A 22,018-nucleotide genomic window follows, 5' to 3' on the forward strand; every position below is an offset into this window, starting at 1 on the left:
TATCTGAACAGCTACAGGATGGATTGCCATGAAATTTCATTCTCTTACAGAGGAAGTTTTGTTCCAGAGTCTGGGGGTCCTGATGGCTAAGAGTCCATCACCTTTGCACCTCAGTGTAGCCTTTAAACTGCTTCAAAATTTACGCAGTAAAAGCTTCAAATTGAGATTTGCAGGTGACGACTGAAAGGATTTCAACTTAATCTAAACATTATTAGAGTAGTCATTCATTCATACATCTTCTTTACCCGCGCATCCCATTTCGGGGTTGCGGGGGGCTGGAGCCTATCCCAGCTAGCAATGGGCGAGAGGCGGGGTACACCCTGAACCGGTCGCCAGCCGATCGCAGGGCTACATACACAGACACACAGACAGACAACTCACACACTCACACTCACACCTACGGACAATTTAGAGACCAATTAACCTAACGAGCATGTTTTTGGTCTGTGGGAGGAAGCCGGAGTGCCCGGAGAAAACCCACGCATGCTCCTCTGCACGGGAAGAACATGCAAACTTCACACAGAAAGGCCCTGCCCGACCCAGGGTTCGAACCAGCAACCTTCTTGCTGTGAGGCACGTGCACTACCTGCGCGAACTTTCAGCCTTGTCTGAGTAGAGGGAATTACAGTCAATTAGTCCACACATGATATGAAGGAGAGCATGTGTGAAAGTTTCCAGGTTTTCTGCAGGGATGAACACTTTCAATTTTATGTTTTCATGAACTGCAAGAAGCAGGTTTGCCAACTCCAGATTTTAACACAGTTGGACAACAAATCAGAGCTTGTCGATTGAAAATAAGGGACTTCAAGTGTTCTGCATTACCTACGAGGGCCAGGAACTCTCCTGAGGTTTTGAGATATTTGGTTGGATGCATTTTTGAAACTACCGGCAGATGCTGCCAATAATGGAAGTGCAGGAACTTTGATGTACAGTAGTTTAAAGTCACAGCTTAATTTAATTGCCTGTGTGTAATTTGCCCATATTAAAGGAGAAATGACAATGTGAAGCAATTCATAGGATGCAATATGGCCCTCATATAATCAGGCAATAAAATATTTTGAGAATCTAAGTATTATACAGTTTATTGATGGAAGTTTTTGTAAATTGTAAAACCAGATAATTAGGTGAGTATGGCTGCTGGTTACTGTGGTTGTAAAATATGTTTGAATGTTTATTAGGAAATAATGAAGTCATAAAAAAACAGACCTTGAGCTGCTTCTATTTTCTACTCTGATCACATTGTGTCACATTGCTGACATCACTGATGCTGAACTGGGTCAGAAAGGAAAGGAAGTACACCTGAGATATTTATAGAAATACAGACCTGAGAAAACAAAGGACTGGTCATGACTGATGTTTTAAAACTCTAAAAAGTCCAGAGGAATGTCCAGATGACAGGTGAAAGATTTGGCTTTGTCACAACTTCCTGTCAGCATTGAATGTGGAAGTGAATAAAATACTCTTGAACCTTATTACCACTCTAAGGGCATTTAGTGTGGGACAAGGGGGGGGGGGGGGGGGGGGAGCTTCAGTGACACAGCATCCCTGAGGATCTCAGGCATTTACTCAATGGTCTTAACAAAGTGATCCACATCCTTTAACCTCTACAATATTTTTACGCAGACATAGAGATGGCATCATAATTTCTGTGTCTAAGCTTCAGTCCTGTCAAAAATGGAAACACTGCGGTGGTATAACTGTCTAAGAGACATACCACATATCCCCTGGTTTGGTTCTGGTGGGCGAGTTTAGTTTCATGTCATCCCCCTGTCTGTTTCCCCCTGCATTTCCTGTGTGACTCCACTGTCAAAGATCAAACAATGGCAAAAAGCTATAAGATGGAAACAAAGACATTATCAACTCCGGTCTGTTTTGTTGCTTCATTTGTCTGCCAGCAGCTTTACAGAAGAAAATACTGCATGAAACTTTGAGGAAGGGCGTAGCATGGGCGAAGGATGAACCCATTAAAGATTTGAGCGGATGCAAATCACAGGACGGAGACATGAATTGTTTTTCCACTCTTGTTAACATTGTGAGATAGGAATAAATGCCATACATTTTAGAATCCAGTCGATGGTAGTTAAGTTTGATAACTCCATATCACAATCCACTTGTACCAGTAATCCTGGGGGGTAGCTGCACGTGTTGTTGCTTAAACTTCATTCAGAAAGCAGTCGTTATAGAACATTCGGGTACAGTGATTTCATGGGGGAACCAACAACATCGCCACAATTGGACCAACACTTTGGAAACGTGAATACACACAAATCATGCAGCTAATTGAACTCTTAGTCACATCCATGTGATATCCAAACATATTTAGGAGTAGAACTTGCACAATGCATATCATAGAGTGGTCTGTTGGCCTTGGCAGAGGTCTGCACTTGCCAAGTTCCCTTCCAGTTAAAGTTATATAACAAGTCATTAGAAGAAAGACAAGGTTCAAAATGACCCAGAGCAAGAGTGAACTTGTGTTGTCGTGTTGATTGCGGCTATATTTCTGTCAGAAGCAAAACAAGATAGAAATGCCAGAAAAACAAGCTCCTGAGAATTGCACTTTTGTTGTCCTTATATGACACCAAGTCAAGAGTGTCTCCGCACACAGTGGGTGAGAGCACAGCCAAGTTGAAGGAATAAATTGCCTTTTGAAACTCAGATGCTAAGACATTACTGGAGCAACAAACGTGGATATTAAAAACACCCGTTATCAACAATTTGTCATTTCCAGACAAGTTCAGTGACAGGAGCTGGGAGATTTATGAAACCGAAGAACACGCCAAGTTGAATTTGATTGCACCATAATGTGAAAGCATCTTCAGAGTGAGCCAGTGTAGCATGTGCTGAACACCTGTCACTGTACTCACAAGTGAAAATTACACAATACCTTTAAATGCTAAAACATGGTGTTACATTAGCAAAAGAGGAAAGAGTCCTGAGTCCGTCTTAAGTCAGGTCTGTTGTTGAGCAAATAGCTAGCTAAAGTGAATCAAGTAAACTACTCAAAGGAATTGTTTCACATTTTGACAACTGCACTTATTCACTTTGATAATTTTAGCTAGTTTACTGATCAACATTTTTTTATGTTGGGAAATATTCACTTTCTTGTTGAGAGTTAGATTAGAACAGATGCTGGCAGACAGATTTTGATACTTTTGAAGAGAGTAAGCTATGCTAATCAGGTGTTGACTGTAGCTTCATAATTAGCATACAGCAAGAAAACAACAAAGAAACATGATGTCACGAGAGGAATAGTTGCAATTGTCAGGATGTCATTCTTACTGCAAAGATGCAATCATTCGGGTTGTTTGATAGTCATGACATTGTTTTTCCACTACCTGATAGCAGCGCTCCACAAACCTTAAGAGGGTTTATTTGCCTGTTTTAATTGATTTTCATTGTGTCAGTGCTGACATTGCTTCAACATTTAGTTCATAAAAGGTTTCCAGAAATTTAATTGGTGGCATAGGCATTGACACTGGAACAGGGACAAAAGCATTTGCCTATCTGCTGCAGGATTTTCCACTGCCCCCATTTGCATCCCCAGACTTTGAACCAAACAATTAACGATGCAGGTCTAAGCACAGTATAGACAGACAGCTACAGTGGCAGTCTGCGCAAGTTTGCGTCATAAACAGCTTCCTCTTTTTTCTGTGGTTAGTTCAATGTGATGTTGTGACGCTACTCACCAACCATGTTTCAAACTTCTGCTGTACATATATGAGTTGCCGCCGAGCGGGTTCATCAGACAGACACAGTGGCAGTCGCAGATCTCACAACTCTCTCACAGCATTGTTGTCATGCCAAGTCTAGTCACATCAACACCACGGGAGCTGCAGCACCTCAACATGGACACTGACAACAAGAAGAGGGGGAAAGTCGGGTAAATATTTTATTTTAACGAATGTGCTGTCGCTACTTTTTGTGTTAGCTGATCAACCTCTTAGTATAAGAACATGTCAGTAAAATAAGCTTTGTTTGGTTGTGTTAACCAGGGGAGGAAACCTGAAGTCTCGGCTTACATTATGTCAAGCCCCTGATGCTGATGGGTAAGTGAAGTAAACCTCTTCACTTGAAACTAAACTTTCAAAGTGTTGACATATCTGTTGCATGTAAGTGACACCATACTCCTCTTTTGTAGGCTTTGTTTCGAAGAGATGTCCCAGTGGTCACACTCATTAGAGAGACTTCTATCATCCAAATGTAAGTTAATTAGTCCCATCGTCAAGTTTCTTATTCAGTATCATCCCTCAACGTTGACTAACTGCTTCATTTTGCACATCTGTTTAGATGGCATGAAGATTTTCCAGGCATTCTTGAAGTCAGAGTTCAGTGACGAAAACATAGAGTTTTGGCTGGTATGTGAGGACTATAAGAAGATCAAGTCGTCCTTCAGGATGTCCTCCAAGGCCAAAAAGATCTTCAAACGCTACATTCAAGCTGAGGCTGCGAGAGAGGTATGCACACAGGTTCTTTTCACAGTGTCCTTTCCACCTGTTCTACTACTTCAGTATTTATTGTCCTTATTATTTTTCCTTTGCTTCCAGATCAACATTGATCACAAGACCAGAGACTTGATCAGGCGGAACATTAAGGCACCCACCACAGTGTGCTTTGACGATGCCCAGAGGATCGTCTATGGCTTAATGGAGAGGGACTCTTACCCACGTTTCCTCAGGTCTGACATCTATCAAGCTCTCCTGGACTCTGCGTCAGCATCGGTAAAGATGTAAAGAAAACAGGTACCAGAGACATTGTGTCTTTAGACATTGGACTGCAAAGCTGAGCCAAAAGCTGGACTACCTGAGAGAAGCTATGTTGCGTGTTTGTTCGTCCTGGGACCACCGGTGGCAATTCTTTAACACCAAAAGCACCAAAAACTCTGTCATTTTCAACACATCCATGCCTTCCTTTTGAGGTTGATAAGACATGCTTTGGGGTGGCCATGGCCTCATAGGACTCTGATATAGAGAAGTCAACTCAGCTGTGAAAAAAAAAACCTGAGGACGGTTTACCCATAATCAGCTGATATAATGGAAAAGGAAGGGTTGAGGCCAAATATGGTTACAGTTTTACATGAATCAACAGTAGATGCTGTGATAACGGCTGTAAAGCAACGACTTCCCAGAGACACCACGGTTATGTCATGAAAATGCTGGGGACTTTCTGTGAGAGACACCAGGAAGTGTATGTGGTGCAAACAACGCCTTCCACCCAACACGCCTGTGCATGAGCTGATATCTACATTTGCACGCCATCTTAAGTTTATTGTTATCTCACTAAAGCAGTAGAAAAGTAGATGGTCTCCAGATGAGTTTTTTTGCACAGCGCTATCCATTTAAACGTTTTACATTCTGACGTCAGTGCTGTCACACTGAAATGACTGATATGTTACAGCTATAATAATCTGTTATAAGCTATATGTTGAAATGTGTTCCACAGTTTGAGGAAATGTTTTGAAACATTCAAATTGAGATGGATTTGTACATATTTAATAAACATCGTATGACATTGGAACGGAAATTTAAAGTCTGTCATTATCAGACAGAGCCACAAACAAGGTCAGGTTGCCATTAACCTTTTGTTCCTCGAAGCAACTTAGTCACCAGTTCATTCATTCATGTCTTCATTCATTCACATATGTATTCACAGTTGCAATATTTACTTGCCGGTGGGTTTCATGAGTTCCTGCAGTACTGAACAGTGTACAGTGCTTCACATTTCTGAAACTCTGTGTCCTTGTTATGATTATAGATTCCACTGTACTTAAAAGAAGAGTTTTTTTTTTTCTCCCCAACTATGTTCATTCCTCTTATTGCAGAGAGTTAGATGAGAATATTAGGCTTACCACTCTCATATCTGTACAGTCAATATGAAGCTACAGCCAGCAGCCAGTTAGCTTAGCACAGAGACTGGAAACAGCTGGCTATGTCCAAAGGTAGCAAAATCTACCTGCCAGCGCCTCCAAGGCTGACTGATTGAGACTTTAGATCTCATTTGTTTAGACCTTACAAAAATAGAATGCCTTTGCACAGAGCCAGACTGGCTGCCTTGCCTTGTTTGTGCTAAATGAAGCTAACCAGCGGGCAATACCATATTCAGTGCATTTGAGTGTGGTATCAACCTTATCTATCTCTCAGCAAGAAAGTATATGAGTAATAATCCATTTCCCAAAATTTCAAATCATTCCCTTTAACCTTTAGCATGCAGTCTCCTGCTTTTTGCCCTTAAACAGGGTTGGAAAAATCTTATTTACATTGTCTGACACTATTTCATGTGTTGTATCAGCTTGTCTCTGCTCTTCATTGATGTCATTCAGTCATATTGAAATATTTATGATGTCATGTACATCATTTTATGCACATTTCCCATAAATTCAGCATTAAATGTTTGGTATCTTTGGGAACTTTGAGGTTTTGATTAGAATTTAAAATAAGAAAAGAAAGAAAAAAAAGTTCTGTGGGTGTAAACTGTGTCAGGCTGCGCAGGATGAGGCTGATATGCAGAGCAGTGAGGTGTAAAGGGTTAACGACTAAGACCACAGTGAAGGCTATACTAATAAGATGCATAATGCTCCCACCCACACAGCATCTGTTCCTACATCAGCCTTCATGTGTCATTGCTGGCCTTTCATTCTTTTGAATGTGTTTCAAGCACTTTCCACCATTCATTCAGCCTTTTAATTTACCGGTATGCTGTGGCTATCAAACTTCACCCTCATAACTTGTTCTTAATGAAGCAGACAGGATTAAAACTGAAACTACATTTATATCAAAAAAAAGCACCAAAAAGGAAGTTTGTGTCTGGGAATATATCAAGTATCACTAAGGTTACAGAAATAAGGGAGAAGTGTTAAAACCCAACAGCTCTACCACATCCTCTTTTAATCTCGCTCATGCATCCTTGTTTGCTCGAGCACACAGAGGCAGATTCACATACATAAGTAATAATGGTTCTGAAACTCTTGTGCTTTCAGAGAGCAATAGAAAAGAAATTGTCGGTATAAAGACACCACGGTAATTTCATGTTTCTGCCAAAAGAGCTTTCAGCAGGATGAGAACATCCTTTTTATTTCTCTCACAGATCGTTTGCTGTTTTTTTGTTTTTTTGATTCAGATGCAGCTGAGGTGTTAAACTGATGTGGATGGACCATTGCCTGACTGATGGTTATTTACTTATTTGCACTGCTCTGTTTATTGGTCACAAAATGGGCCAATGAAAGATTAGTTGTATCACAATGATACACGATAAAAAAACACCAAAAAACGAGACAGGACATTCAAGTTGTCACACAATGTACGATGTCTATGAATTACGGTAAAAGACCACTATCCACTACATCATCTTCATCATCACGTCATTAATTCATCTTTGAACGGTTTACTTGCCATGCTGTGAGTCATGAGTCATCCTTTCAGGGCTACATGGGCTGTATACAGCAAGATCAACATCACACAGTCACTGTATGACTGTGTGATGTTGCTCGACCAGTTCAGCAAAGGAGGCTCTGCTTCAGGTATATTTCTGAGGGGGGTGAAAAATGTTCCAGTGTGGAAATTTTCTCACAGATAAAAATCTGCTTCAGTCAAACATGAGGTTAAAGCCTCCCAACAGTGGTATGACAAATTACATCAGAATAAGATTACAGCAGCATTTGAACTCATCAGTACTTTATTACAAAATCTATCAGAAAGAACAAACAAAAGGACGGTTGGGTACACGGAGGGTTTGAATAAGCAGCAAAGCAGAACACGCAGAGAAACCAGACTATGAGTCTACAGCCATGCCAGCAGCTCTGTGAGGCTGTACAGCCTGTGAACTCTGCTTCATCACTGCAGTGCCTTGAGATAAAGGCCAACATCAGCATGCTAACATGCTCACAATGGCAGTGCTAGCTGATGATTGGCATGTTTATTATCTTGACTATCTTAGTTTACCATGTTATTTTACTAACATTTGCTAATTAGCAGTAAACACAATGTACAACTGCAGGTATTTGATCATAAACCAAGTGCTGGACACATTTTGATCTGATGATGGCATCTGAGGACCATGAATGTCCATGAAATTTCACAGCAATCCATTCAGTTAGCATATGGACTGACCAACAGTGCCATAGATTCATGCCTCCAGAGTGGATAGACATTTTCTGTTCAAATTGAAGGAAGGGCAAACTACACACACAACCCCTTAATGTTAAATGTACCAGAGTTCAATAGTTTAACCTCATCTGTGAATATTTTTGATCCAATGTCCACCTGACCTGCAGATCAGGTTCAGAGGAAGCTTTAGAGCACACAGGGGAAAATCACTTAACCAAGCATGCTAAACCAACGATACATCCACCTGTTAACTGCTGAACCACCACGCTGCCCTGATGGGAACAGCAGATGGAAAAATGTAAAACCTTGGTTTTGGCTGCGAGAGCTGTATTATGTAAAAACTAATATGTGATCAAAAGTATACCCCAATGGCTGCAATGCTCAGAGCCAATCATGCAAATCTAGGCTCTATATTTATATCTACAGTGCAATGGGGGTTATATAATGTCTTCATTTTGAATAACAGGTTTTACAGGCAGCAGCATTTTATTGAACTATCCTTGAGAGTCACGCAGACTACAAAAGCTTACACTGATGAGGGCAATGATCAAAGATGATGATGACCCACTATTCATACATCAACAAATGTTGCAAGTTTGTTGTCCCCTGTGGTCTGAATGAGTGCGATTACGCTAGTTTTACATAGGTTATGGTGTAACACTCATGCGAAAGCAGACCTAGATATTCTGTTGGGCTTCTCTGCTCTGCCTGTGTTTATACAACTTCCGAACCAGTGACCTTAATAATGAATCGTGCTCATACAAAAAAAAGAGGAAGATAATTACTCTTTGGTAAACCACTGAAGGTCGTACATAGACGTTGCTTTGCTTTAGGAGGTCACAAGACAAAAATGTTGGAAACTGCAGTCGTAAATTTAAAAGTGAGTTGGCTAGTTATCTTCACACAGTCGTATTATAGTCATACATTGTAACATAGTAGGCTTCAGCTGTCAGTCTATGGGTTGCTGATTGTACAGGACAGGAGATTTGACTATTTGCTCAAATTGCCATTGTTAGAATTTAACTTGATTATGACTGTTATAACTCAATGAGGGTCTACTGGGTCCATGATTTCTCTGTTAATGGTGCAAGAGCAGGATACTCTGTAAGAGCATAAGCATACTCAGCACACCCAGGGTGAGAAACAGTATTTTGCACCATAACTTCAGTCAGTCGATAACTTTTTCTCACATTTAACAGTACAGGTTATAAAAACACAGCTCAGTTTTCGATGTGTGTGAGGCTGCAAGATTTCCCTCTCACGGCTACTTCCTGTTCAACACAGTCCATTGTGGTCCTGCAAACCACATGGTAATTCATGTGCATCAAGACCTTGTTTCAGCAGCACGTTCAAGTTCAGTCTCGTCCAGACCGGTTTTTATGCTTGGTGGTAGTATCTCACTTACAGTGACGTTCTATTCAACAGTTCATGTTCTTGTCACATTCCACTCACTGCAAAGCACACATTGATTCAATGATAGTGTTTTATTTTTAACTCTAAGACTAAATCAAAAGAACTGTCCTCCCACATGTACATTTTAATCGTAATGACTGCTTAAACATGTCCTAACAGAGAGACAGAGACAGGAAAAAGGAAGTAATTATCATTTTCAGGTTAGACAGTTTTCTGAGCTTGTGACCAAAACATCTTAAGCCCTGCTTGTGGTGTGGCTGTAGGGATGAAAATGCTGGTTTTTGGGATTGTGGTTGCTATTATGTAATGATTTGCTGTGAAATTTTGTACAGACACTCTTTGTACCCACACAACATATCGTGATAACTTTGTTGGTCCCCTGACTTTGCATCTAATGCAATCTGTTATCAGCATGTCCTGCTGGTCCACTGTGTCAGTGTCACATAAAGCTTGCTGAGAAACATGTCAGATGAAGGTCTCAGTTTGATTAGGTTCAGGTACCAAAACTACTTGATGAAGTTAATGAGGATCATGGTTTCACTCAAAATAACTACTTTCATTAAAACAATCAGCAGTGCCTCTTTGGACCCTGGTCTCCTGTGGGCCTTTCGCTCATGTCATTACTCACTGCTCACTCTAATGGATTAGTGGGTCTATTACTCACTCTGACATGAGACTGGACTGTCTCGCGCCACCACCAGACTGACATTACATATCATGTTTTTGAGTGAAATGTCTCAACAACTGTTCGAGGGATTGCAATGAAATTTATTTTGGACATTCATTTTCTCTAGCGCCATCATCAGGTCAAAATTAGAATTTGTCCAAGACTTTAGTTTATGACCAAATACCCTCAAAACAAAAGACATTCTGACAAGTCTGAGCCGTACTTTGTGTTAAGTCCTAATTAGAAAATGTTATCATGCTAACATGCTAAACTAAGATAGCGGACATGGTAAACATTACGATCTTCGAATCAGCATGTTAGAGTTGTCATTGTGCACAGCAAAGCATGTGAATGTCAGCGTTTAGCTCAAAGCAGCACATTGCTAAAATAGAGACACACAGAGCTGCTAGCTGGAGACTCTTAGTCTTGTTATGCTCTTTATTCAATAGATATTATTCATTACACTAATTACTTCCCAAAGGAATCAAAGAAATCATCTCTTCCACCCTTGCATCCTTCAATAAATAACACATATCATATCTAATACGTGAGATAAATTACTACATACGTGTATGATGAGGGAAAAGAAACAATGCAGTTTGATTTAGCGCCCGATACTCTGCACATTTGCACCCAGTATATCATGTCTCCTCTTTTTTCTCCATAGATATTCTCTGTGAAATCTTAATTATAAGATCTCAGTGGGCATCTCCATTTCTTAGTGTATAATGTCTGTTTTTCTGCTCGTATTCCATCTAAATTCAAATGAGTGAACTGAATTCCCATTCCTACAAGTTCTCGCCTCCGTTTTGTAAACTTGTGGTGCAGTTGGTCTCAGCCAGTATTTGGTTGTCTGCTGAACTGCTGCTACTCTTAAAATTCTAAAGGGGAAATTATCAGAGTGCTGAGAAAGTAGCCGAAATGTTTTACTCAGGAGTAATTGCTCCGGCCCCAAAGAGAGTGTGCATTGAAATATAATATCCACATTTTAGCTAAATTGGTCCTCTTTTAGTAGCTAAATCTAAGTTAAAGGTTTGCTCTATTTCAAGCAATGTGGGTAAACAGAGTGTTTTAAGATGCCCCAGTTATACTGGATATCTAAATATACTGTACCTGTACTTTCAGTGGTTTGGGTTTAGCCTTTAAACCACTGAGCTATAACAGATATCAATTTAAATGTACCCCAGTTTTCTTCTGCTGATATTGAATTGTACCTTCCAGAGATAAATATTCACTATATCGCAACTTCTGATGTTCCACTGGCAAGAACATCACTTTCAAAAACACAGGTTTAAATTATTTTAATGATCCTAGCTGATTAATATTGATTCTACATAGAGGTATTTTTGTTGCAAAATTGACAAGATCTTTGAGGAAAACCCCTTTAAAGTGTCAATTCATGAAATTAACAGCATTATAAAGACGGCAAAATTAAAAATTGGCAAAAAAAATGGAGAACCAAGAGTGATAGTGGAGAGGAGGTATCAGAAACTGTGAAAGAAAAACAGACAGATTGAGCAAAAGAAAGAAACTTTTGACTTCTTGACCTGCAGCTAAGAATAGCACAGACTTGAATGGTGAGGTAAAGAACGTCAAGGCTGAATGACTTCCAAAAGCCTACATAACGCATTTAGCTGTGGAGAATGTGATGGGGTTGTGATACATTAAGTAAGAGCAAAGGATCTGACGCACTTTGAGTATTCATGTGGCTCCTAATTATGTAACAATCAGGCTGCATGTCAACAGAGGTTAAAGATAGCAAGACACAAAGGGGAAAAAGTGCTGAGACCTGTGGCTCAGGGAGAAACGTGGTGCCTGACATCACAAACGGATTCCACTCGGGAAGGGAGCCTCATCAGTAAGAGGACACAGTAAGGACCCAGAGGTGACGCTGTGAGGTTGGAAATCTACTGACATTTAAGGGAACTTCTTCTGAGGATTCATCATGCGTACTGAGAGATACTGTCCAATTATGATTCACAGGAGAGGTGAAGCGAAATTCAAATTCAAAAATGAATGAGCTCTGTAGGACGTCGCTGGACCTGGACACTCAGAGAATGTAAGTACAGTATGTCTCATTTGCAATGCAATGAGATTTATTTTGACGTTTTTTTTTAAGGTTTTATGCACCTGGGACAGTGAGCCTTTCTTAATATTCCTACTTTTATCCTCTCTTGTAGACATAAAGCATGGAAGTCCAGAATACATAACTTCATCCACAGTCCATTACCATGGAGGAAAATTAATAGGTGTTTTTTTTTCTTTTTTTAATTATGCTGCATATTAATATTGTGCTGTCTAATGTTTTCATTAAAATGTGAACAAATCCAAAAACCTTCCTTTTCCTCCATCTGCAGACAGGAAACAAATGAAACGAGCCTAGTGGGAGAATCTCTTGGGACAATCCTTTCCCAGAAATGTAATTTCATCTGTTTTCGAGAAATTTTAAAACTCTGATTCCAAAAAAGTAAAACGGACTGTGATAACTTGCTTACCTCACGTACAAACAGTACAAAGACAGTATATTGAATGTTTGACCTCGTCAGCTTTCTTGGTTTTTTAAATATGTGCTTATTCTGAAATTGATGCAGCAACACCTTTCAAACAGTTTGGAACATTTGACAGGTAAACAGGTTGATTGGTAACAGGTGATAGCATCATGATTGGGCATGAAAAGAGCATCCTGATAATGCTCAGTTGTTCACAAGCGAGGATGGAGAGAGGTTCACCACTTTGTGAACACATGATTGGATAAAGAATGTTACTACATGAGCTCAGGAACATTTTGTAAAGCTGTTCTCAGTAAACACAGTTTGATTGCAAATGATTGTATTTTGCTTTTATTTATGTTTTAGACTGTCCCAACTTTTTTGGAATCAAGGTTGTGCTATTGTGGTTGGTTACTGTTTTCTTTGTAATGAACTTATATTCCCTTGTGTAAAAGGTGGACAAACAGCATTTCGAGACTTTCTGAAATCAGAGTTCTGTGAGGAAAATCTGGACTTCTGGCTCGCCTGTCAAGACTTTAAAACCTTTGACAGTCCAGAGGAGCTGCAACGGAGAGCAGCAAGTATTTATGAGGAGTTCATCCGTGCTGACTCTCCTTCACAGGTACACGGGTGAAGGGGAGAACTTTTGTGCAGCAAAATGTACTCAAACCCAAATTTAAGCCTAACATAAGGAAAGATTTGTTGAAAAGGTTTGCACATGGCCATTCAGAGTGTGTGTGTGCACTGACCTGTATGATTTGCTATACATCAACCACAGCAACCAACATTTTAAATAGTGACTCTCCAACTGTGGCAATGATGCAGGTGGCTGCACATGCTGCGCCACGCAATAAATGTCTAAATTGGAACAGTGTGCTCTGTTATTTTAGTTGTGTAATTGCTTAGCATGTCTTGGCAGGTAAACCTAGATTTCTACACAAAAGAGATCATCAGCCAGACTCTCCAGCAACCAAGTCCATCATGTTTTGTTGTGGCACAGAGGAAAATCTACAGCCTGATGGAGAACGACTCCTTCCCACGCTTCATTCAATCTGAGCAGTACAAAGTCCTATTTGATGCTGCTTCTAAGCCGAGAGGCATTGGGAAGCACAGAAAGGCCTTGAAGATAAGGAGCACCGGAGTTCTAATACAGCATAATTCAAAACCAATCAGTGTACAAAGTGAGCTCTGTCGTTGCACAAGGGCTGACATCATGCATGTTAATGCTGTAAAGTGCTGCACAGAAACAGGCTCAGGAGCTGCTGTTGACACACTCTGTGAGGGCACTTCCTCTCCCCTCAAAATGTCACCTCAACAACATAGCCTCTGACAGTACTGAAGGCTACGCTAGTGTAACGGACATAACATGCTGCAAGCCGTGCACTATTGAGTATTTTGTGTTTGCAAGTGAACAATATTTATAATAGAAATGACTTGATATGTATACATCATGAAGCATAGCATTTTGTGGTTAGTTTGCACAAATGGTTCAACTGTTGCAAGAACTCATAAACTGAACATGACTGTAAACACGCATCCTGTATACAGCTGATGTGCTACTGCCACCCAGTGGTGATCAGGAAAACTGACACTCAAAATTAAGGTAGCAAGCTGCAGAAACACTTTTGCAATAATGAGAAAAAACACTGTAACAATGTTATGATATTTTCCATTCCCTGAGTTATTTTATCTTTCTGTGCTAGATGATTATTTATGAACTTGACTTGTCATGGTAGGAAAAGCACAGGTGGCACTAACAGCATTAATGATGGCTCTGTTCTATTTGAGAAGCCATGACAGAGTGACAGCAGGCCAGCACGCACAATACCAAGACCCTGAAACTGAAGCTGATACCTGTGCTCTTCATCCTGTGACTTCATCCTGTAGCAAAACTACCACCAAACTTTAAAATGGAAATGACATTAACAGGATGGCTACTGAAGTCATAAGTGCATCATGGTGTCAGAGACCAAACAGGCCTGATACGAAGCAGCATGTCAGCACTCAACATCATCGTCTTCCTCTCTGTGCGTCCTTCCATGTTCTGCAGCCTACCTGTGGTATTTCTAATTTGATTATGGAAATTAAAAAAACAATAACAACAGCAACAACTGGCCGGTGAAAGGGAAGGAAACCATATGATGAAGAATGTAGGAGTGCAGGAGAGGCATACAAACAGTGGAGCAGAGGGAAGTAGAAAAGAAAGGATATATATATTCAGGCCAAATGTACCAAATAAGTAACTCTGACTGCCTGTTATTTTTAAGTAATTGTACTTTCCTTAATTCTATCCAATCCATGCTACTTTATACTTCTACTCCACGACATTTTAGAGGGAAATATTGTACTATTGACTTCACTCCATTTTTTTCAATTGCTGTAGTATAATATAGTATAAACAGGAGAGCCCATGAAAAATGTGTTGTCTTGCATGTGATTACAACTTTGTGCACAATATTATTTTTGTGTCTAAAATTAAAAACAAACAAACAAAAAACAATCACCTTTTTGGGGGAATTTGAAGGCTTTAAAATTTCAACACTGGTGACATTTTGCACCTGTAAGGTAAGACTTACGTTCACACACTGATATTGTTATATCTAAGTAAAGAATCTGAGGACAGAGTGCAGTAATGAATGAATGAATGAATGAATGATTCACTGACAGGTTGTTGTTTTTTTACCACTTTGCATGGACTCAGCTTTTGAGTGAACTGAGCGGTCCAAAGGAAAATCACTGACGCTATTGTAAGACAAATGTAAAGAGAAATCAAATAAAACCTGCGGGAGCAGGAAGAGGTGTGTGTGTTTGTGCGTGCGTGCGTGCGTGTGTGCGTGTGTGTGTGTGTGTGTGTGTGTGTGTGAGAGAGAGAGAGAGAGAGAGAGAGAGAGAGAGTGAGTGAGTGAGTGAGTGAGTGAGTGAGTGAGATAGTACACCGCATCCCAGCATCCATCGCGGCCCGACACCTGCCTGGTTATCTCTGTGACAGTCGGTCAGAGGAGAGGCCTCGAGTGGCATCACAGGGCGATACTTTAATTCATTACAGCAAGATGTGGGTACAGCGAAGACAGACAAAAAAGGTACAGAAGAGGAGAATATTCTAACCAGGCTGAGAGTAGGACACACAGGGCTGAACAAAACTCTTCGTCTAATAAATAAACGCCCCACTGTTTTGGTTTGTTTGTTTTATGACACGGGGTAGTTACTCAGCTCCACACTCCAACATAGTAGGTGGCGGTAATGCACCGTAACGCTGGTTGCCACTCGCCGTAAAACAGAACGAACGAACGAAGAGGGGAGGCCTCTTTCCGTTCAGCTAACGCGACATCAAAAACTTGAGCACTGTGGACACACACTGTGGTAAGTTCATGCATCTTTATCTGTCACGTAGTTTCTGACCGATATGTTTTGATTAGTAAACTCCATGTTTGTCCTGAAGCCAGCTCAGTTTAGTTGAGGTTAGCGTAGCTCGGTAGCCCGCTGCCCATCCCAGGCGAGCTGCACCAAGCCGCCGAAGCCAGCCTTCCGGTGTCCGGCTCGGGAAAAGCTCAGATGTGGGAATTTGTGGTTTGTGGTCAGAGGAGACCGGATGGCGAACACTCCTATACAGCTGCAGCCGAGAAACGCCAGCAGTAGGTTGGGTCTTTTGGGCTACATGACTAGCGAGATGCCTATTTACCATGAATATAACATGTTAGCCAAGCCAGTTGGCTAACGTTAACTAACTTTGCATTGCACAGATTGCTCTCCTTTGCTAGCTTAAGTTAAACCTGAACTGGCAACGTTAACTCACTTTTCGATGACTAGCTGGTTTGCAGTGAGTGTTTTCATCCTCTCGTAATATCTCAGTGTGGCTTGTATCAGTCTCATGTGTATCATCATGTCCAGTAATCGGCTTTAAGTTATTTTTGTCGGTGCACTGAGGCAAAGAGAAAGTACTGTTGCTGCTGTGCTCGTTATCTTCCGTTCATGGAGGCTCTCTGGATGGTCCTTGATCTCATCAGCAATTTACTGGATCGGACGTGTTTGGGCTTTTGCTATTGTGTCCATGCTGCTCGGTCCTGTCCCACACCAGCATCATGAATGGGGAAACTCACTTGGCATAATTCCTTTAAATCTGACTGGTGATTCCTACATTTAAGCCTGCTGATTATTGTGATCGGCTCTGTGTGGCAAGGTTAAAATGGATCTCTCAGTAAGTTTCAGCCAATGACTAGTGAATATAAAAGTTCCTTTTCAACGCTCTCTGTTTCAGGCCTTTTTGAGTGTAACAATGGAGCCCTCGGAAAGCACCACCATATCTTCATCGAGCAACCATGCCCTGAACTCAACAGGTGGTGCCTGTCCCTGGGAGGTCAACGACAGGGTCAGACTGTGCCGCTTCCTCTGCTATGGCTCGGAGGGAGATCTGTACACTGCCAGAGAGGAGGGTCATGTCAGCGTGCAGAGCGCCGGAGCTCTGCTCTGCCTGCTGCAGGAGGGTCGAGGTGCTGAGGTGGTGGAGGAGATAAGAAGGTTCGCTCAGGATGGGCGAGCTGTCAGACCGGGCCCCTCCTTTTTTGCCTTGGCTCTGTGCTCCCAGCACTCAGAGCTGAAGACCAGACAGGCGGCGTTCAAAGCCCTGAAGGAAGTTTGTCGGGACCCTGCTCACCTGTTTTCTTTCATCCAGAACAAGAAGGAATTGAAAGAGGGTATGAAGTGCGGGATGTGGGGGCGGGCCCTGAGGAAAGCGGTGTCTGACTGGTACAATGAGCAAGATTCCATGAGTCTGGCTGCAGCTCTGACCAAATGTAAACAGAGAGAGGGGTGGTCACACCAGGATCTGCTCAGGCTCTCTCACACCAAACCAGCTAATGATGGTGAGTTTACACAGGCCCTCATTATATGCAGCTGTGCACAAAAATATCATCCACCTCACAGTAGAGTGTCCCTGCCTCGTGAAGGTCATAAGACTAGAGGGGGGCCTGTGCGTTAATTAAAGTCTGTGGTTGTTTCAAGGTTATCTGATGTTTGATGAGGATTATTTATGTTTTACACAATGTCCCAACTTTTTTTGGATTCAGGGTTGTACAAGCTTACAAGTTAAATGAATGAAGAAACAAATGGTGTCTTTACCAGCTTCTTATTTACTGTATTACTATACTGTGGGATGTATCTGTTATATCTGGCCGGACCCTGTGTATTTGTAAACCTCTAGTCTAACAGTCTCTAAGATGTACAGTATGTTTCAATCCTGAGTCTTGACTTAGATGAAAACAAACGAAAACAATCATGCTTTTGTTTTTTCAGCTATTGCCTTGATCAGCAAATATGTAACAAAAGGCTGGAAAGACGTCCAGGTAGCGTACGCAGACAAGGAGAACTCAGAAGAGGTTGTCAGAGTGCTTTCATATCTCGAAGTGGTGGAGAGGGTCAGGCACAGCTGTGATGAAACAGAGGTCATCAATTTAATAGAGGAACACAAACTGGAGAGGGAACACCTGCTGACAGACCACCTGAAGTCCAAACAGGTGAGCACTTTCAAATCATCAACATTCATCACTGGAGAATTATTTGCAGAGCTTTGTCATTTGCCAATTCTGGTTCCACTTCCAAGTTAATTTCCCTGCAGACAAAGAAAGAAACACTGAATACTATTGGGGCCACATCTTTGGATGGGCTGCCAAATAAGTCCAACTGTAGTACTTTGCCTGAATCTGAGTAAGGGGATATGTTTTTTTATTATCTTTTCTTTCTTTCCTGAGGTATGGAGAGCTTTGTTGAAGGACATGCCTCTCCAATCAGTGCTAAAGATCTTGGGTAAGATGACCTCAAACAAAATTCTCGAACCGGGAAGTTCAGAAACACAAGCTGTGTGCGACAGAATCCAGAGCGAGACGTCGCTAAAGAAGGTAGGAACCACAGCTCTGGCTGATTAATTTCCAGTTTTGCTTTTAATTAAACTGGAGTCAGTATTTAAAAGTAATGTCTGTCCTGAAATCACCAGGCAAAGATCCACCCTTTCAGCTTACTCTTGTCATCTGAAAACTACAAAAGAGGCCAAGGCTATCAGGGAAAGACGAAGTGGGAGCCAGACAGCAGCATCCTCAAAGCAATGGACTCGGCCTTTTACAAGAGTTTCACGGTAAGTTCTTTTTATTTTCACTGCTTCTCACGGATAATCAAAGAAGACGGCAACCAGGAGCATGAGCACCCGCTTAACCTCTGGTGCTGTCACGATTCTGTCCTCAGAATGTGGAGCCTGTGGGTAAACGCTTCCTAGTGGCTGTAGATGTGAGCACATCGCTGAGCAGCATTGTCCCGGGGACGTCAGTCAGCACTGCTGTCGCTGCTGCAGCTATTACCATGGTAAGATAACACTAGAGCTGGATAGCCATGTGTGTGTGGGGGTAATTGTTGCTCCGGTTGGAACAGCTGCATCCGTAAGCAGGGCTTGTACCTCCTCCTCCTCCTGGGTCAGGGAATGAGTCTGTTGATACATACTGTAGATTCCTGTGACATTCCCTCCGCATTGCAATCATCTTCGTGCTCATGAACTCCAGGACATGTCAGCTGAGAGCCATGCCTCACAATGCCGAGTAGTTGTTTTGTTTTGCAGCATGCATGTGCGAGTGACGGATTTCTGTAATGGTGATGTCATGCTTTTCTTTTGAACTGCCACAGATTTTTGCAAGGACGGAGGCGGACACAGATGTGCTGGCCTACTCTGAAGGAGCTTTGGTCCCATGCTCTGTGTCTGCTGATATGACTCTCGCACAAGCAACAGTTGAACTGGTTAAGGTAAGACATGTCACAGCGTTTAAGAGCAAGAAGTGAATCACAGTTATTGATTAGTGTACTGTACAGACAACACTTCACTGAACATATTTTACTCTTGATCCCTGTTTTTGACCTTTCCACCACACTATGTTGCAGACCCCAGGTGGGAGCACAGACTGCACCCTTCCCATCACGTGGGCCACAGAGAATGGGAAAGCAGTAGATGTGTTCATCATTCTGACCAACAACCCGCTATGGACGTTTGCCGCCAGCCCAGTGGAGTCACTGAAGAAGCACAGACAAGTACGTTCATTCCTCCAGGATGTGTTTCTTTTTCACATTTATATTAAAGCTGATCCCAGCGCTCTCAGTTTCAAGACTGGCATTTGGCCAATGCTGCACAGTCTGTCATAAATGATGCCAAGATGAGCGTACATACACATGCTTTTCGCAAAAGCAATCAACCAAAATAACACAAACATTATTTTTATATGTGTATTTTCTCCTCAGAAATCAGGAGCCAATTCCAAGTTGGTGATGTGTGGGCTGACTTCCATCGGACACGCCATCGCAGACTCAGAAGACAGGGGATTGCTGAGCATCTGTGGCTTTGACCTCGGAGCTTTGACCGTCATTCGTAACCTCGCCCAGGATCTGATCTGATAAAGTATTGGGACTGTCTCAGAATCGTGTGGTTAGAGTTCAAAAAGAGGGCACAAAGTGGACCAACGTGGCTCACGAAGCATGTAGAGTGCCCTAAAACAGCACTAATCCAAAAGATGTTGACATTTACAATTCCAGTTTCTCTTTTTGTATTATGTCACTTACAAGTCAATTGACAAAGTGTCCAGCGGGCTGGACAACACTCTGGAAATGTTATGTGCATATATTTTTTTTTTTTTCTGAAATGTGAAAAGGAAGTGACATAAAGACATGATCTGTCATTGCGAATCATGCAGTCAGGAGTTTAAGGGCAGACCGTGCTCTGTGTGACGAGCTGTTTAGTGCTTTGATGGTTCTTGGTAAGACACTAACCCGTTTAACAATAAATTCCACTCATTTACAGCAAGATGTTGGCAAATTAAATAAGAGGAACAGTGTAAGAGTCAGAATGTTTGAGGCTTGGTGCAACTGTAGGTTTTTTGAAGGGGGTTTTACTGTAGTTTCTAGTTTGTATCCACAATGTGATTTTAGAAGGTTTGAAGTGATGCTAGAGGCAGTTGTCCCTCTGTGTTATGTAGCATTTTTATAAAGTATTAAGACATAAACATAGTATAAACAGATGTACTGTAAGAGAGGGGAACTGAAAGACAGCAACAAAAGTGGAAAAACTGCAATGTTGTCTGTGGACTTTTCAAATTCTTTGTTCAGAAAATATTTTTTGATAGTAATATTAATGTCTAGAACTCCAACTCTTACCTTTAGTTACAATTTTTAGTTGTTATCTTAACACCCCCCCCAAGACAATTTTATTTTAAAGCTGAGTTGTCGGTTCTGCTCTTATTGAATTTATTCCTTAAGAGGAAAATACCCTTGGTGCTCTTAAATGTGATGACACATTTTTGGGGGAATATTTGGGATTTTCCTTTGTGAAACAGCAATGCCAGTGTTTTGGACTGTAAATCAGATTACTCTAAGTTGGAGAAATGGATTTCTCATATTTTATTCTGAATTCTATGCATTGCAATTTGGATTTTACAGTATTATTCTGGTCAGGAAGGACAATTCATAGCTCTTCATCAACTGTTCACCGAGACTGAACCTGCGAGGGCAGTGATGTTTCTGTATTTTTGATGTAAGAATGTTACAAACTAATAGATAATTCACAGAATAAAATGAATTGAATGTACTTTTCTAAAACATGTAACAGTAGAGATTTAAAGTGTGCTGCTTTATATTTGTTCAAATACAGAATAGGTGCTCACTCCTCACAGTGTTTTGGCATCAGGGACCAATTCATTTTGGCCAAGTGGGAAGGCTGTTTTAGTCAACAGCAGTTGCTGTCATTACTGACAGCATTCACTCAACCTGTCGCTCATCCATTCACACTGTATGAAGGAACACACTTTTCTGACCATGTAATGATGAAGGATTTTTGTCCACACTTGCCAGTACTGTCAATTTCGATGGGAAGACAATGTCAAAATACTGTAAGCTAAAATATTTGTATAAAACGATCATTGGTGTGTTTGTAGTTCAGAGTCTGACACGAGAGCTAGTTCTTATGAGGTATTGTAGTTCACAAGTGTTTTACCACCATGATTAACTTCTTTTCCATCATATCGTCTGTTGTATCCATTTTGCTTAATATGCAAGTACTTGACTGTAGTGGCAATGAAAACCCCTAATAAACACTGCTGCTCTTCAAATATTATTGTGTTTTTGGCTTTTTATATGCAAATAACAGACCTCCTCGAAGTTAACGTCTTATGGATATATCACTGACAGTGTGTGCATCCTGTGGAAGTGTCCTTGAGCAAGGCACTGAGACGCCACCATCAGTGTGTCTGCCAGTGGACAAACTTGTCAAAATGAAGAGTTCCGTCAACAACGGTGATATTTCATTCGACCTAGCAACCACAGATGTGTCC

The 22,018-nt window shown here is 41.3% G+C and overlaps 3 protein-coding genes across 7 annotated transcripts; all 3 read left to right on the top strand.

The window, feature by feature from the left end:
• Positions 1–3,726: 3,726 nt before the first annotated feature.
• rgs13a (regulator of G protein signaling 13a) lies at positions 3,727–5,506 on the top strand. The gene is made up of 5 exons (XM_076744053.1): positions 3,727–3,880; positions 3,993–4,046; positions 4,139–4,200; positions 4,288–4,454; positions 4,545–5,506. The coding sequence occupies exons 1-5, from the start codon at positions 3,798–3,800 to the stop codon at positions 4,728–4,730; spliced, it is 552 nt and encodes a 183-aa protein (XP_076600168.1). The 5' UTR covers positions 3,727–3,797; the 3' UTR covers positions 4,731–5,506.
• A 6,469-nt stretch (positions 5,507–11,975) lies between these two features.
• LOC143328832 (regulator of G-protein signaling 21-like) lies at positions 11,976–15,262 on the top strand. 3 transcript variants are annotated; one of them, XM_076744233.1, is made up of 6 exons: positions 11,976–12,050; positions 12,163–12,238; positions 12,360–12,428; positions 12,537–12,598; positions 13,124–13,290; positions 13,588–15,262. In XM_076744233.1, exons 2-6 carry the CDS (start codon positions 12,192–12,194, stop codon positions 13,996–13,998), a joined length of 756 nt encoding a protein of 251 aa, XP_076600348.1. In that variant the 5' UTR covers positions 11,976–12,050; positions 12,163–12,191; the 3' UTR covers positions 13,999–15,262. The 3 variants fall into 3 exon arrangements, with proteins under 3 accessions (XP_076600348.1, XP_076600346.1, XP_076600347.1); XM_076744231.1 differs by having other exon boundaries at positions 11,981–12,077; XM_076744232.1 differs by having other exon boundaries at positions 11,981–12,064.
• Positions 15,263–15,612: 350 nt separating this feature from the next.
• ro60 (Ro60, Y RNA binding protein) lies at positions 15,613–21,800 on the top strand. 3 transcript variants are annotated; one of them, XM_076745685.1, is made up of 9 exons: positions 15,613–16,028; positions 16,924–17,527; positions 17,958–18,178; positions 18,413–18,559; positions 18,655–18,792; positions 18,900–19,016; positions 19,332–19,448; positions 19,584–19,730; positions 19,938–21,800. In XM_076745685.1, the coding sequence occupies exons 2-9, from the start codon at positions 16,942–16,944 to the stop codon at positions 20,088–20,090; spliced, it is 1,626 nt and encodes a 541-aa protein (XP_076601800.1). In that variant the 5' UTR covers positions 15,613–16,028; positions 16,924–16,941; the 3' UTR covers positions 20,091–21,800. The 3 variants fall into 3 exon arrangements, with proteins under 3 accessions (XP_076601800.1, XP_076601801.1, XP_076601802.1); XM_076745686.1 differs by having other exon boundaries at positions 16,023–16,300; positions 19,938–21,794; XM_076745687.1 differs by lacking the exon at positions 15,613–16,028 and adding an exon at positions 16,743–16,792 and having other exon boundaries at positions 19,938–21,794.
• Positions 21,801–22,018: the final 218 nt, after the last annotated feature.

This window comes from Chaetodon auriga, chromosome 12, assembly GCF_051107435.1.
Source record: "Chaetodon auriga isolate fChaAug3 chromosome 12, fChaAug3.hap1, whole genome shotgun sequence".
NCBI classification, from domain to species: Eukaryota; Metazoa; Chordata; class Actinopteri; order Chaetodontiformes; family Chaetodontidae; genus Chaetodon; species Chaetodon auriga.